We start from the raw sequence: 17,522 nt of genomic DNA, 5'->3' as shown, positions 1-17,522 counted from the left end.
ACTAACCAAAAGTCAGCATTAATATTCACTATTCTACTTTGCTTTACATCTTACTAACCACATCTTTCATTAACTTGAGGGTAAATTCTACTCTGATCCATTTTTTTGCACACAAATATAATAAATCAGTTAATTTCTGGGTGTCCAATGTCCCTCTTCTGAAGAAGAGAAAAAAAAGAAAACATTTTACACATGCCTTTAGATTATAAAATCACTCAGCTCCTCAAGAAGTGCAAAGATCACAGTCATTCCTTGAAACCAACAACAAAAAGTCCCTTCTAGCCACTATTAAAGCCATCTAGCTGCCAAAACCCACAGGACCAGGAAATTCCTTCCCCAGGCATAAAGTGGTGAGACAGGGCCCAATGAGAAGACAGTGAGTTGGGACAAGTGCAGCACTGCTGGGCTAGTGGAGGGAAACCGCTCCTCTCCCATAGCAGCACTCACATTCCCCTTATGGGAGACTTCCTGTTCAGTCACAATGGGTTTTGAGGTCCTACTGGAGCATGTTGGAGTCCTAGGAAGATTCCAGATCCTTCAGCTACTTTTCTTTTTCATCACTATTCTTATAGCATATCCTCATGTTCTATTGGAGAACTTCACGGCAGCCGTGCCTGAGCACCGCTGCTGGGTGCGCATCCTCGACAATCACACGCTCTCTGACAATGGCACTGGGCTCCTCAGCCAGGAGGACCTCCTGAGAATCTCCATCCCACTTGACTCCAACCTCAGGCCAGAGAAGTGCCGGCGCTTTGTCCATCCCCAATGGCAGCTCCTCCACCTGAACAGCACCTTCTGGAACCTGAGTGAGGCAGAAACAGAGCCCTGTGTGGACGGCTGGGTGTATGACAAAAGCTACTTCCACTCCACTATTGTCACTGAGGTAAGAGGCCTCATTTAAATCTTCTGGATTTCTGTTCAAAGGTTTTTGCAGTAATACAAAGCACAGACTTGCTTTATATATTCAATCCCCCCCTCTCCCCAGAGTATATTAGTCAGCAATTTGTATTTCCTATTCCTTCAGCAAGTAGCAACTGCTCATCTATACTACCTCGATTGTGAGTTACTAGTACTGAGGTCATGAATGAAACAATCTAAACAGACACCTGTTATTAAATAATTTGATCTAATGAGAAAGACAGTTGTAATTTTAAAGAACAATGGAAATACCATGAAGGAAAATATTATCCTAGGTCAGTGGCTCTCAATACTTATTATGAATTATTACCCAGAGCAAGTTAGTCAGAACCTTTGGGGCATAAATCTAGTCCCCAGCATTTGTATACTTTTTAACTGAATGGATGGGTATATCCAAAGATGAGAGTTTTTCTGTCAGTTGAATTATTCAGTGGTAAAAGAAATCAAACAGACTTTGTATTAGTCCAAGTATAAAGAAAACCTTTCTTCCTATGGAAAAAAAGATTTTTTTTTTCATTGTGACAATACCATACAGAGGAGTTACAATTACATGGGCAAGATAACGAGTACACCTCCTATCAAGCATTGTTGCCTCCTCTTTGTTTCCCCTTCCCATCCCTTCCCATACTGCCCATACCACCCCGGACCTGATCCCCCCCCACCAAAGTTGTAAAGGTCGTTTTTCAATATAACGACTTGTACATCTCATTGTTGCAATGGGTCCACCTGTATCCCTAGTTATATGATTTGTTTTTGCCCTTACCCTCCACATCCTGTACCAAGATCAAATACAGTGAAAGCAGGGGTTATATCCTGGGGGAGACAAAGAAGAGTTTTTGTCATGTACTCTCCATTATAGTAACTCAATTTTCTTTAAAATACTCCTTTCTATGCTATAAATTATGGTAAATAAAGAATACGTGTGCTGGTGGCTCAGCACTGTAATCCTAGCTACTCAGGAGGCTGAGATCTGAGGATCATGGTTCATCAGGAAAGTCTGTGAGACTCTTATCCTCATTTAACCACTAGAAGACCAGAAGTGGTGACTCAAAGCTGTAGAGTGCTACCCTTGAGCAAAAGAGGTCAGGGAGAGTGCCCCAGTCCCCCAAGAACAACAAGATAAACAGATACATACATGCATATATACATACATATATACATACATATATACATACATGCATACATAAATGCTGAGGAAATAAAATTTTGAAAAAGGAATGTGTAGAACCTGGTGTTGATAGCTTATGCCTATAATCCTGTCTACGCAGGATTCTAAGATCTCTGCATCCTGCTTCAAAGACACCCAAGCCAGGAAATTCCATAAGAAAACCTGAAAAGCATGCGGTTCAAGTGAAAAGCAGTAGACGAGAAAAAGAGAACCAAAAAACTCAGGGACAGCACCCAGGTCCCACCCTGACTTCAAGTTCCAGGATGGACACACACACACACACACACACACACATACACACACACACACAAACACACACAAACACACACACACAGAATGTGTGTAGAAGGTAATGCATGCAACAGATGGAGTTGGTCACCTGAAGAGAATACAAAGATAAGGCCATGGAACCTTTTTTTTTTTCTTCAGGTAAGGGGTAGTAGGTTTATTCATCGCTCTGGCTGACACCAGGCCAACTTGGCCCTCCATGCGGTTGGGAAAGGCCTGGGAAAGAGCTGGGAAAAGAGAGGTGGGAAAGAGAGAGAGCTGGGAAAGAGCAAGAGCTAGAAAAGAGAGAAAAGAGCTAGAAAAGAGAGCTTCTGGGAAAGGTGGAAAAGAGAGAGCTAGGAAAGAGAAGGGAGCTGGGAAAGAGAAGAGAAGGAAAGAGCTGAAAAGCTAGAAAAGAGCAGAGAGAGGGCATCTGGGCCTGGGCTAGGCCTTATCTAGGGTACGGTTGGAAAAAGGTGTGGCCATATCAAATTCAGATGTGACCTCAGCAGATGCACATGTGACCTCTTCCAGGTGTCCCAGTTGCCTAGGTAATGCAGGTACTGGGTGGAGACTTTGCTGTGAGGATGATGGAGTCTGCTAGCCATCCAGGAGCAGACCTTACATTCCAGCCTTGAAATAATCTTGAAATACAGCGAGGATTCTCTCTGGCTACTTCCTGCTGACAAGGGGTGTTGACAATAGGGGTAAAAGGCTGGAATTTGGTCCCCTCCCAGAGAAGGCAGTGAGCAGCAGCTGTCCCTTGGTGGCATGAGCCCTTAGATAAAGTCTAGAGAAGTCTCATGAGCATTGAGGGGCTAGAAAAAAAACATACTAAAGAGCAAATAATGGCAAGAGGAAGGTGTTGGGGCTGAAAATGTTGATAGAAATGTCCCTAGCTACTTCTGACATCTGGCGACTAGGTAGAGAAGTCAGGTGATAAAGGCAAGACTATAAATTCCTGTTCAGTTAATAGGTAGACAGGTATAGACATTGGATGGGCAGGCTTCTTACTTCTACTGACCTCCTGGCTCTGGTTAATTTTGAAAGGGCAGGCACAAAGTAGCTGATGTGACATCATCTCCTCTTACTCCTCTCCATGTTCCTTTGTTCCCCAGACTGGCTGAGTCTAGGTGCTCGTTGCTGGGATGACTTATCCCAGTTGGTATTCAAGGAGGATTGGACTCAAGGCCTTGGCACTGTCCCTGAGCACTTCTGCTCAAGGCTAGTGCTCTACCACGTTGAGTTACAATAGCACTTCCAGTGTTTGGCTGGTTAGAGATAAGAGTCTTGAGCCATGCTTCCAGCCTGGCTCTTTGCAGGTTAGTTGGGAGATGGAGTCTTTGGGATTTTTCAGCCCGGGTTGGCTTTGAACTGAAATCTTTGCCACAAATGCCCTTTATTATTTCCAATTAAAGCAACAAGGACATCAAATAGAATACGTAGAGCTTACCTGGTCCTTATTAAGAATTGGCAACAAATATTCTGAAATGACAAAACTCATGAGATGTGATGAGAATTTTAGCACAGATATGCCCAGTGTTTTAGAACCATGTAGTCAGTAGAATACACAACATAAAACAAAAAAGGCAAAACTCAAAACCTAAAATTATGACAACAATGTTTAGACATCTTTGCTAACAAAGCACATCAAATGGTTGGGCCTCAGTTACCAGGGCCTGTGAAAAGAGCAACTTGTTAGCAAGGCACCTTAGAATAGCTGGATGGAGTAGTAAGCTTGGTGGAAGGTTAAGGGCCAGATGGGGCCAAACCCTTAACCCAACATGTGGCCAAGATGGCAAACTCAAGATGGCGAATTTCTGAAAAAATGCAAAGAAACCCTGAACAAATAGATCAAGCCTACATTGGCTAGCCTTAGAGAAGGATCCAAAAGGGGGGTCCCGGGGACCCAGCCTGCGTTGCACTCTTCAGGGCACAAGCCAAAATGTAGAAAAGAGAAAGGGAGACATAGGAAAAGTTGGAAATGAATGGCAGAGAGAGAGCAAAGAGAGCCTGAAAGAAAACAGACTTCTGACCATTTACCATTGCAGTGGCAAAAACTGTCTACATCTGAGAATTGCATAAAAATGAGGTGCTCTGGCCTTCCAGGGAGCGCACGAGGCATTTCAAAGGGGTTCCACGGCTCAGGCGTGATTTGCAGCACCCCATTAAATGTGTAAGAGAGTCAATCTGGTGAGTGAAGGACAGCTGACCAGGCAGAAGCGGTGTCCCGACTTCCCCAGAGCCCTCTAGAGAGAAATGGCCAAGCCACAAAGCCAAGCATCCTCGGCTTCAGAGGTGACAGGCCTTTCAGCTAAAGGCTGTAGGAGTTCTCTGGCGTGGCGCCATGTCTGGACAGAGACTGAGTGACAGAGAGCCGTAGAGAGTAGTTTCACTCACCAGAGCATAGAAGTGGTGTGGACGTGGATGTGAAGGCTAGCAATGGTATCAAAGCACTATGTCTGCAGCGCACAGACCAGTTCGCAAAAAAGGCCATTAGAACTGTGGGTATTACTCAGGGCAAAAAAAGGGAAGAAAAAAAAAAACAGAGAAGAATCCCACCTATCCTGGTGGTGCCGCGTGAACCCGGCACCATTTATGTTATGTTTTTATCTTTTTACTATTTTTTATATTTTGGGTCCGGTTATAGGGCCTGAACTCTGGGCCTGGGCTCGGTTCCTCAGGTCTTCAGCTCAAGGCTAGCACTCTACCACTTGAGCCACAGAGCCCCTTCCAGCTTTTTTCTTTTTGCTTATGTGGTGGTGAGGAATCAAACCCAGGAACTCAGGCATGCAAGGCAAGCGCTCTACCAATGAGCCACCTTCCTAGCCCCTTATGTTAGGTTTTTAAAAAGAGGTAGCCGAGTAAGAACAGCACCACACACGTGGTATTCAGGTAAGGGGTAGGTTTATTCATCGTTCTAGCTGGCACCAGGCCATCTTGGTCCTCCATGCGGTTGGGAAAGGCCTGGGAAAGACATAGGAAATTGATGAGAAAAGAAAGAGGTGGAAAAGAGAAAGAGCTGGGAAAGAGAGAGAGCTGGGAAAGAGCAAGAGCTAGAAAAGAGAGAAAAGAGCTAGAAACTAGAAGAGAGAGCTAGAAGAGAGAGCATCTGGGAAAGGTGGAAAGAGAGAGCTAGGAAAATGAAGAGAGCTGGGAAAGAGACGGGAAGGAAAGAGCTGAGAAAGAGCTAGAAAAGAGCAGAGAGCCATGGAAACTTTGAAAACAGAGACAGAACCGGAAGAGTTGAAAGGAGCTGAGTATTTGTAGGTGTGTGGACTGGCAGAGGGGAGTGGCTGCAGAGGAAATGGACAGGAAGCGGGATCCACATACCACAGCACATTTTCCCTCATGGGAAGATGCTTACAGTCTGTTTCCACTGAAGGCTTCAACTCTCCTGACACGGCTCTCTCTTCCTTTCTCTTCCAGTGGGACCTAGTATGTGAGTACCAGTCATCCAAATCTATGGTTCAAGTAGTATTTATGATTGGGTCACTGCTGGGAGGTCTGATATTTGGCCATCTTTCAGACAGGTAGGTGTCATTTCACTTTCTCTGTGGATGTGGATCAGATGGTATAGTCTTTTCTGTAGTTAAGAAATCTCAGCGGAGCTCTAACTTAGTGCTATATATAGTAGTCCAGCACTCAGCAGAAAAGTATCTTTTAGAAGACATTTAGAAAGGAGGGGGCCAAGATGGCGACTGGGCTGTAGGGAAATGCCACAGCTCTCCCCAACCAAAAGAGAGTTCGAGTTCCAACGCTCAATCTCCCCAAGAGACCGACAAAAACAAAAGGCAAACACCCAGAGAAAAACAGGAGGTGGAAAATAACAAAAAAGAAAGAGAGAAAAAGGAATTTCAGAACAGAGAAGAGCAAAGACCCCTTCCCCAATTTTTGCTGGCCACATGGCAGCACACCAAGCCGCGGCCAGCCGGCCAGGCGGGAGCTGCTGGAGTCCCAGAGAGACAGGGAGCTGCATGCAGATCACCTGCCCAGAAGCCGCCTGAGGTACCGGTCTGCAGACCCTCCGATCGCCACGTACAGAGAAACCTACCAGCCGGAAGTCTGCACAAAGATCCCACCCTCACTCTCCAACTGAGCAGAGAGTCTCCATCCCGCCAAAGCCGCTCAGCCCCAGGGCGGGAACCCCAGAGCTACACCCCTAATCTTTACTGGCCCTGCAGCAGCGTGTCAAGCCACGGCCAGCCGGCCTGGTTGGGGCTGCCGGAGTTCCAGAGACACAGGGGGCTGTCTGCAGATAACCCGCGCAGAAGCTGCCTGAGGTACCAGGGTCAGACACACCGATTGCAAAGAGTAACCCCCGAGCCCAGAATTCGGCCCCACGATGGGAGCCCCAGAGCTACACGGGAGGCCCACAGAACACCAGAGCAGAAGACCTGCAAGGAACTGCTGCTGATCCGGAGAGTGCAAACAGAGACAAACACCAGCCCTCAGAACCTGTACAGAGGCCCCGCCCCCTCACCTCAGGCAGAGGCCAGAGGCCCATCCCGAGGCGTTGACCAGACAGCATCAACATCGATGGAGGCAGAGACAGAAAAGCATCACACAGAGCCACCACCACCCACCCCAACCCGCAACCACCCCAACTGAACTCTGATTGCAATGGCAACTGATGACCTACAACTCAGAGAAACATCTAGCTGCAGGGTGAGTACCCCACAGGAGAGAATGTATCCCTCAAGGGTGACCACAGCTGGTGAGAATCCCCAGACCCTGACCCAGACTCCCTACGCCAACACCTGAACCACAGGACCCACTAAAACTGGGAAGTGTTCGAGAACTCCACCAGCCCACGGAGCACACTCCGCTGGCCAGGCTAGAGCAAGAGTGCTCCTGGAAGGGAGCTTAAATGCCCAAGTCAGGAAGAGCGCCCCTGGGACAAGACACCCAACAGTATAAGAAATTTGAACTGTGTACCTCAGTCTGCATAACGTAGGTGCTATACACAGCAGCACAGGCCCAACCTGTGTGCCCCAGGCAGGGGGGCGGGACCAAGCCTGGGGATCCCGTGCCTGAGCAACACAACCAACTCCTCCCAATTGAAGTCAAAAGCTGAGTACATGCCTCAGCAGAGGGGAGAAAAACAGGGAACTGCACCCCCTGCCAAGCATGCCTGTGACAACAAAAGACCTGGGGGCTCAGGACGAGAAGCCCAAACCCCACCAGAACCCCACCCATATATTCTAGGCTGGGAATTGGACAACACTGGCCGCCAGCACCTGATAATAGGCCGGAGCTCAGGCTGGTAAGGTGGCTCAGCAGTAGAGTGCTAGTCTGGGGTGCATGAGGCCCTGGATCTGATTCCTCAGCACCACATAAGCAGAAAGGGCCAGAAGTGGTGCTGTGGCTCAAATGGTAGGGTGCCAGCCTTGAGCTGAAGAGCTGAGGGACAGCACCCAAGCCCAGAGTTCAAGCCCACAAACCGCCAAAAAAAAAACCCATTAGGAGCCCATAGCAGACTCCAGCATCTGGGAGAGTGCATCCAGAACATCCGATCTTGCCAAGAGCAGCCGTAGGAGCAAACACCAGCAGTCTAGGATGCTCAATCCTTCCAAAGGCAGGAATTGCCAGCGATCTACAGCAGAGAGCCGAGAATCCTACCTAGGTCAGACCAGCAGCTGGAGGTAGGCCCCCAACAGAACCCAGATCAGGTACAGACTCTCTCTACCAATACAGAAACAGCAACCATGCAAAGACAGACACACCAAAACAAAATTTCAGATTAGTCTCCCATAATCCCTGAACCCCCATGCGAAAATCACAGAGAAAAATTACAAGGCTTATCAACACCCAGGATAGCAAGCTATCCCCAATAGCCAGTATCCATGCAGGGGAGATCCCCAGTGGGAGCAAAGCAGGAATGGAAGACAAAACCTACATCCAAGCGATGCTAGAGGCAATGACTCAAGAAATAAAGCGAGAAATAGACCAGAAATTGAAAGAGCACAGGGATGAACTATCAAAAGAGATGCAGGATCTCAAACAGGAGATGCATGCAAAAATAGAGGCAGCACACACTTAACTAAGAAGTGAGATAGGGGCCAAAATAGAGGCAGCACACACCTCACTAAGAGCTGAGATCAGTACTTTGAGAACCAACATCGAATCCATAAAGGAGTCCATTTCCTCCATGCAAACCACAATGGAAGCCACAGTTAACAGAGTGAACGAAATGGAATGTAGAGTGTCAGATACAGAAGACAGAATACACCCACTGGACCAAAAAATGATAGATATGGATAATTCACTCAAATTATGGCAAAGGGAAATTCAAGAGCAAGCAGACAGTGCCAAGAAATACAGTGGATGAAGGTGAGGAATATCATAACAAGGGAATACAACACCTATTCAACAAGATAATTGGTGAAAATTTTCCCCATCTCAGAAAAAGAACATCTTACCTACATAACAGAAGCATATAGAACACCTCACAAGCAAGATCCCAGGAGAAACACTTCTTGACACATTATAGTAAAAATGATAGATCTGAATAATAAGGGAACAATCTTGCATGCAGCAAACATGAAGAAGGAGCTATACTACAATGGGAAAAAATTAGAATCACTGCAGATCTCTCCACACAAACACTGAATGCAAGAAAGGCCTGGGAAAGTACCACACGAGCCCTGAGAGCCAATAACTGCCACCCCAGACTGATATACTTGGCAAAGCTAGCATTCACGTTCGATGGAGAGCTGAAAATTTATAATAGCAAAGAAAAACTAAATGAATACATAAACATTAAGCCAGCATTACAAAACATACTAAGAGGAGGGACACAACATGAAGAAAGCAGCCAGGAACTGGGACCTGCACCGAGACAGGCATTACTCCAAGTCTAACTGAGCAAGCACAGGAGGAAAGGAAAGAAGAGAAACTGAGGAAAACAGGGAATGACAGGGACCACAATGCAGAATCTCATCTCTCTATACTATCTCTTAATATTAATGGGCTTAATTCGCCAATCAAAAGAAAAAGAACTGCAGACTGGATCAGAAAACATGACCCATCCATCTGTTGCCTACAGGAGACCCACCTCTCAGCCAAACATACAAACAAACTCAGAGTAAAGAGTTGGAAAAGGATCTACCAATCAAATGCCCCCAGTAAGAAAGCAGGTGTAGCTATCCTGATATCTGACAAAATAAACTTTTCATTAAAATCAGTACAGAAAGACAAGGACGGACACTACATGTTAATACAGGGAACAATCCAAGAGGAGGATATTACCCTCATCAACTTAATATTCCCCAAACATTGGTGCACCCAGATATGATAAGCAAATACTCTCAAACTTACAGAATAAAATAGATCCCAATACAATAATACTAGGACACTTTAACACCCCACTCTCACCAAAGGACAGGTCTACCAACCAGAGGATTGGCAAAGAAGCTACCGAATTAAGTGAGGCCATACTTCAAGCGGAATTAACTGACATCTACCAAGTATTTCACCCAAAAACAACACAGTACACATTCTTCTCAGCAGCTCATGGAACTTTCTCCAAAATAGACATATTATAGTTCATGCAAGGAACTTAAGCAAATACAAGGGGATCGACATAATCCCCTGTATCCTATTTGACCACAGTGGAATCAAGCTAGTTCTCAATAACAAAGCATATCACAGAAATTTCTCTAATACATGGAAATTGAACAGCACACTCCTTAGCAATGCCTGGGTAATGGAAGAGATCAAAGAAGAAATAAAAAATTTCCTACAACTCAATGAAAATGAAAACTTGTGGGACACAGCAAAGGCAGTCCTGAGGGGCAAATTTATTGCCCTCAGTGCCAACATCAAAAAAATAGAGACAGACCAAGTAAATAATCCCATGTTGCAATTAAGACAGATAGAAAAAACATGAAAAAATGGAACCTAAAGTTAGTAGATGGAGCCAGATAACCAAATTAAGAGCAGAGATTAATCCATTAGAAAATCAGAAAACTATAGCCAAAATTAAACAAACAAAAAGCTGGTTCTTTGAAAAAATAAATAAAATGGATGGCATTGGCAAGATTAATTAAAAAAAGAAGAGAGGAAACCCATATTAACAGGACTAGGGATGCCACTGGAAAAATCACAACACGCACCCAAGATATCCAAATAATCTTAACAGACTACTTTCAAAAGTTATACTCTCTAAAGGAAGAAAACTTGGCAGAAATGCATGCATTTTTAGAGAAATACAAGTTGCCCAAACTGAGCAAAGAAGAAGTAAATCAATTAAATAAGCCAATATACTACAAGGAAATACAGGAAGCTATCAAAAGTCTTCCAACAAAAAAAAGCCCAGGACCAGATGCATTCACAGCAGAATTCTATAGACCTTTAAAGAAGAACTAATACCCATACTCCTCAAGCTCTTCAGAGAAACAGAGAAGGAGGGAGCTATCCCAAACTCATTCTACAAAGCCAATATCACACTCATCCCCAAACCAGGCAAAGAACCAACCAAAAAAGAGAATTACAGGCCAATTTCCTTGATGAACACAGAGGCAAAGATCCTTAACAAGATTCTAGCTAACAGAATCCAGAAATACATCAAAAAAATCATACACTATGACCAGGTAGGCTTCATCCCAGAGATGCAGGGATGGTTTAACATGCTTAAGTCAATAAATGTAATCCAACACATCAACAGAGCCGAGGTCAAGAATCACATGATTATTGCCACAGATGCAGAAAAGGCCTTTGAAAAAATTCAACATTCATTCATGCTAAAAACTCTGGAGAAAATAGGAATAGGAGGAACATTTCTTAAAACAATAAAAGCCATTTATGAGAGACCAATAGCCAATATTATACTTAATGGGGAAAAGCTACAACCAATTCTCCTAAAATCAGGAACAAGGCAAGAATGCCCACTGTCTCCACTCCTCTTCAATATAGACCTGCAACCCTCAGCCAGGGCAATAAAGCAAGAAAAAGACATTAAAGGGATCCACATAGGGAAAGAAGAAGTTAAACTATCCCTTTTCGCAGATGACATGATACTATACCTTCACCATCCCAAAAACTCCATCCCCAAACTCTTAGAAATCATAAATCACTTCAGCAAAGTAGCAGGATACAAAATCAACCCACAAAAATCAGTTGCCTCCCTGTACACTGACAATGTACAAGAAGAGAGGGAAATAAAGGGAGCAACCCCATTCACAATTACCTCCCAAAAAAATAAAATATTTAGGAATCAACCGAACCAAAGATGTAAAAGAACTATTTCATGAAAACTATAAAAAGTTAAAGAAAGAAATTGCAGAAGACACTAGGAAATGGAAAGACCTCCCATGCTCTTGGATAGGCAGACTTAACATAGTGAAAATGGTAATACTGCCAAAATTAATATACAAATTCAATGCAATTCCTATTAAAATCCCAATGACATACATCACTGAAATACAGAAAACAGTCCAAAAATTCATTTGGAACAACAAAAGACCTAGAATAGCCAAAACAATTTTAGGGAATAAAGACAACATGAGAGGGATATCCATGCCGAACTTCAAACTCTACTATAGAGCTATAATAACAAAGACAGCATGGTACTGGCACAAAAACAGAACTGAAGATCAATGGAACAGAATAGAAGGTCCAGAAATAAATCCACAGGCTTACAGTCAGCTGATATTTGACAAAGGAGCCAAAGACATACAATGGAAGAAACACAGCCTCTTCAACTACTGGTGCTGGGAAAACTGGGCGGCCACATGAAGAAAACTACAAGTGTGGGGCTGGGAAGGTGGCTCAGTGGTAGAGCCCTTGCTCTGCATGCATGAGGCCCTGGGTTCAATTCCTCAGCACCACAGAAGCAAAAAACAAAGCCGGAAGTGGTGCTGTGGCTCAAGTAGTAGAGTGCTAGCCTTGAGCTGAAGAGCTGAGGGACAGTGCCCAGACTTAGAGTTCAGGCCCCGCGACCAGAACTACCCCCCTTCCCGCCCCAAAAAAACAGAAAAAAGAAAACTAAAAGTGGACCCCAGCCTATCACCATGCACCAAAATCAAATCAAAATGGAGTAAAGACCTTAACATTAAACCTGAATCTCTGAAACTACTGCAGGACAGAGTAGGAGAGACACTTGAACTTACAGGCACAGGAAGGAACTTCCTGAACAGTCCCAGGGTCACAACAAATTGGAGAGAGACTCGACAAATGGGACTACCTTAAAATAAAAAGCTTCTGCACAGCTAAATCTATTGCAACCAAGCTAGAAAGACAACCAACTAATTGGGAAAAAATGTTTACCAGCAATATATCAGACAAGGGGTTAACATCCCGTAATACAAGGAACTCAAGAAACTAATCCCTCCCAAACCTAACAAACCAATTACTAAATGGGCAAGGGAACTAAAGAGGGACTTCTCAGATAAAGAAATAAAAATGGCAAAGAAACACATGAGGAAATGTTCACCATCCCTGGTTGTGAAGGAAATGCAAATAAAGACAACCCTGAGATACCACCTTACCCCAGTCAGAATGTCCCACATCCACAAGTCAGCTAACGACAAATGCTGGAGGGAGGGGATGCGGAGAAATAGGAACCTATTACACTGCTGGTGGGAATGTACACTTATACAACACTTTGGAAAGCAGTCTGGAGGGTCCTCAGAAAGCTAAAGATTGACTTCCCTTATGACCCAGTCATACAACTTCTAGGCATCTACCCTGAACAACAGGAACCAATATACAAGGACACATGCACCTCCATGCTTATTGCAGCACTGTTCACAATAGCTAGGATATGGAAACAACCCAGATGCCCCACCACAGATGAATGGATCCAAAAATTGTGGTATCTATACACAATGGAATATTATGCAGCCATTAGAAATGACAAAATAATGGCATTTGCAGGGAAATGGATGGAGCTAGAAGAATTCATGTTGAGCGAGGTAAGCCAAGAGCAAAGAGACAAACGGTACATGGTCTCCCTGATAAGTAGATGTTAAATTCAAAATGTTAGGTAATACGACAAAATTAACAGGACTTAAGAAACAAAGAACTTCCACTCATCTGGTCGAACCACTACTAAATATCCCCATGCTGCTGATCACATGTATGGTGTATATGTGTACACCGTTATCTGATATAGACCGTGATAGACAATTTGCTCCAGGAAAGTTAGAGTTTGTGACTTTAAATGAGCATCATTATCCCAGAATACTGTGAAATTTGGGAACTTATGTAATCATTTAATTACAATTTTAAAAAAAGCACCAGAAAACTAGAAGTGGTGCTATGGCTCAAGTGGTAGAGCATGACCCTTGAGCTGAATTGTTCAGGGACAGCTCCCAGGTCTAGAGCTCAAGCCCCACCACTGACCAAAAAAAAAAAAAGAGAGAGAGAGAGAGAGAGATCTTTCATGCAATTCTTTCTATCATATTTATAAGATTATGTCTTTGTTGCCTTGTATGTCCCTCCCCCATGGTACAACCCCTGCTTTCACTATATATGATGTTGGTATATGTGGAGGGGAAGGGAAAAAACAAATTGTTCAAACAGGGATACAGGAGGACCCATTGCAACAATGAGATGTACAAGTCGTTATGTAGCAAAACCAACTTTACAACTTTGGTGGGGGGAATGGAGAGGGGGAAGGGAGGATACGAAGGGATGGGAAGGTGAAACAAAGGAGGAGGCTACAATGCTTGATAAGAAATGTGCTCATTATGTTGCCCATGTAAATGTAACCCCTCTGTACAGTACTTTCACAATTAAAAAGAAACACAAAAAAAGAAGACATTTAGAGAAATTTTAATTTGTATTGTATAAACTTAGACAATAGTGGGATCTGATGAACTGATGTATTCACAATCAACAAAATTAAAAATGAGTATCTTTTCTATATAACAACAATAAGCCATCTACGAAAAAAGCCAGAAGATCAATTTCATTCTCAATGGCTTTCTCAAACTAAAATATTTAGGATTAAACTTGACCAAAGAAGTTAAAGACCTCTACAATGAAAGCTATAAAACCTAAAAGAAAGACATTGAAAGCCAGGTAGGTGACTCATACTCCCAGCTTCTCAAGAGACTGAGATCTGAGGATCAAAGTTGTACCCCAGCCTGGGAAGGAAAGTCCATAGACACTTACCTCCAATGAACCTGTAAAAAGCTGGTGTGAAGCTGTGGCACAAATGATAGGGTGCTAGCTTTGAGCAAAAAGCTAAGGGAGATTAATCAGTCTTTGAGTTCAAGCCTAATGCTGGCAAGAAAGGAAAGGAAGGAAAGGGTGTGAAAAGAAGGGAAGAGAGAGGGAGGAGGAAATGAGGGGGGGAAGGAAGGAGAACCAAGCATGTGATATTTGTCTTTCTGAGACTGGCTTTTATTTTTCTGTTTGGGGTGGGAGGGGTGGGGGAGTGCATGCATGTGTGTGCCAGTACTGGGACTTGACAGAGTTCAAGGGAAGGGCACCGTCCCTTCTCTTAGTTTTTCTCTCAAGGCAGGCATTCTACTACTTGAGTCACACTTACACTCCCACATTGGAGATGAGAATCTCATAGACTTTCATAGAGGCTGTGCTGGCGTAGCCTCCTGAGCTTCTAGGAATACAGGCCTGAACCCCTGCCACAGGGCTCTTGGGTTCCTTTAAGTCAGGTTTTCTCTCCCCCACTACCCCACCTCAATTTCACAGGCTTAAGATTCCATAGTATTTAATTCTAGTGCACTATGCGTGGTGTCCCTACTTGAGCTTGCTTCTCCTACTTGAGCTCTGGACCTTCTGTCAGTGAGGAGAGACACTGACTTTCCTGTCAGCGATCTGCCATCTTGCCTCTATCTCCTTATTTATGCATTCTTACATCTCCTAGTAGCCTCTTAGTAACATCTCTTACTTGTACTAGATTTCATTTTGACATGCATTTATGCATATGATGTATCTTGATTAGAATAACTCCATGTATCACTCTCCATCCCTCCCTCTCTCCCTTTCTAAAGTACTTGCAACAAACTATATTGATTGTTCCATTCCACCTCTGTATAGAAAGTATTTTGATCCTATTCACCATCCTTTAACCTCTGTTCACTTTCTTCCTACGAGTGCCCACACCCCAGACAGTCATGTTCCATCTTCTAATACTCACTTTTATTGAAATGCTTTTTAATTGTTAAAGGGGCTTCACCATGGGATTTTATATATCCATAACCACAGTTTAATGATTTTATATATACACGATAAAATGTTATATTGTATGTATGATTATATTATTAGATAACATTATGTATTATAGTACTGTAGTATATAATATACTATAGTATTATAATACTGTAATATATAATAATACAATCTTATATAATTTCGATAAATATAATTACTATATATAACATGTGTATCTTATATGTGTTTATATATGCTTATTTTAGGTCTAGCATGTACATATGAGAGAAAACATGTGAACTTTGTACTCTTAAACCTGGCTTACTTCATTTCATATGATGATCTCCAGTTTCATCAGTTTCTCTGAAATGATGTAATTTCATTCTTTTTCTTAGCTTAATAACATTCATGATACATACATTTTCTTGATCCATTCATGGCCTGTGAGTAGTATTGGTAGCTTGCCCCTTGTGAATAGTGCTTCCATGAATATGAGCATAATAGTCTGATATACATCCTTTTGCATAAATGTCCAAGAGTGGTAGCACTAGATTGCATGGTAGTTTTGTTTGCAGTTTGTTAAAGAACATCTATACTGGTTTATTCAGTGCTCACATTTGTTTATGGTCCAAAAGTAGTGTATAAAAAAAGTGTGATTTACCCCAAAAATCCTTGCCTCCATTACTTGCTTACGTTTTTGATGCTGACTATTCTGCCTAGAGTGAGGTGAATTCCAGTGTTGTTTCAATGACCATTTCTTTGTCACCAGAGATAGTCAGTGTTTCTTTATGTATTGATTGGCCATTTGTAGTTCTTTTGTTTTTGGGGGGGAGGGGTTGTCAATCATGGACTTTGAACCTAGGGCCTTAGTGCTGTCTCTGAGTTCTACTGCTCATGGGTAGCACTCTACCACTTTGAGCCACAAATCTACTTCCTGGGTTTTCTTGGGGGGTGTGGGAACGGATGGTTAATTGGATCTCAGGGTCTACTGATCTTTTCTGCCCATGATCATCATATTTCAGCCTCCTGAGTAGGTAGGACTACAGCCACCAGCACCTGGCTAATTTGTACTCCTTTTGGGAAGTCTCTGTTCAGTTCTTTTGCCCATTTATTCATTCATTGTTGATTCTTGGAAGTTTGGGTTCTTTTTTTTTGAGGTTCCTGCATCTATTGAAATGATCATGTGGTTCTTGACCTTACTTCTATTGATATGATGATTACAACAATTGACTTGGGAATACTGAACCAGCTTTGCATCCCTGGAGTAAATACTGTTTGCTCATTGTGTATGTTTTTTGATGAGTTGTTGAAGTGATTGGCCAGAATTTTGTTGAGAAGTACTGCATCAATGTTCATCAAAAATAGATTTATAGTTCTCCCTCTCTCTCTCTTTTTCTGATAAGTCCTTGTTTGGTTTTGGGATTGAGGGTTATGATGGCTTCGTTGAATGAGTTTAGGAGTGAACATTTGCTTTCAATTTCATAGAAAAGTTTGAGGAATACTGGTGTCAGTTCTGCTTTGAAGGCCTTATAGAATTCAACTGTGAATCCATCTGGTCATGGGCTTTTCTTGTATGGGAGATCTCTTATTGTTTCATTGCTTGATATGGGTCTATTTAGATGATTTAAATCTTCTTTGAGCCTTATTCTCTCTTCTGTGAACTTTCTATCCACTCCTGAAGGGAGAGGAGGTTTCTGAGTTGTCTACTGTTCATGATGAAACAGACTTTCCAAGGCACAAGAAGCCAGACACAGTTGAGAGAAGTTGTTAGCTATCTATCTGAAACATTGATGGATGTCTTCCCCTTCTGTCTGTCAAACAAGTTGGACTTCCACCTTGACAGTGCACAGACACTAATAAAGATAGGAGAACTTTCTTGATTTCACTCCTCAGGACTCTAAGCATAACACACAAACCTGTCATCCCAAATATGTGTCTACTAATGAACACTTCTGACAAACTCTCATATGTTATCTTCTTTTTTATATGGCTTGACATGGCACCAGAGTTCTTATGGTGACTTTGCGTGTCCTCACTGAGAGACTGT

General features: G+C 43.1%; 1 protein-coding gene across 1 annotated transcript in view; it reads left to right on the top strand.

Annotated features, from left to right (window-relative positions):
• The first annotated feature begins 361 nt into the window (after window positions 1-361).
• The window catches only part of LOC122105070 (steroid transmembrane transporter SLC22A24-like), a 32,086-nt gene continuing 14,925 nt past the window's right edge, over window positions 362-17,522 (top strand). The window contains exons 1-2 of the mRNA XM_042676172.1: window positions 362-883; window positions 5,783-5,886. Of these exons, the coding sequence (XP_042532106.1) occupies window positions 482-883; window positions 5,783-5,886 (506 nt within the window). The 5' untranslated portion in view covers window positions 362-481. The remainder of the gene's footprint in view (window positions 884-5,782; window positions 5,887-17,522) is intronic.

This window comes from Dipodomys spectabilis, unplaced genomic scaffold, assembly GCF_019054845.1.
Source record: "Dipodomys spectabilis isolate Male_0828 unplaced genomic scaffold, ASM1905484v1 ptg000030l, whole genome shotgun sequence".
Lineage (NCBI taxonomy): Eukaryota > Metazoa > Chordata > Mammalia > Rodentia > Heteromyidae > Dipodomys > Dipodomys spectabilis.
The sequence above is the reverse complement of the archived record's forward strand: the minus strand, read 5'-3'. Positions and strand labels throughout refer to the sequence as shown.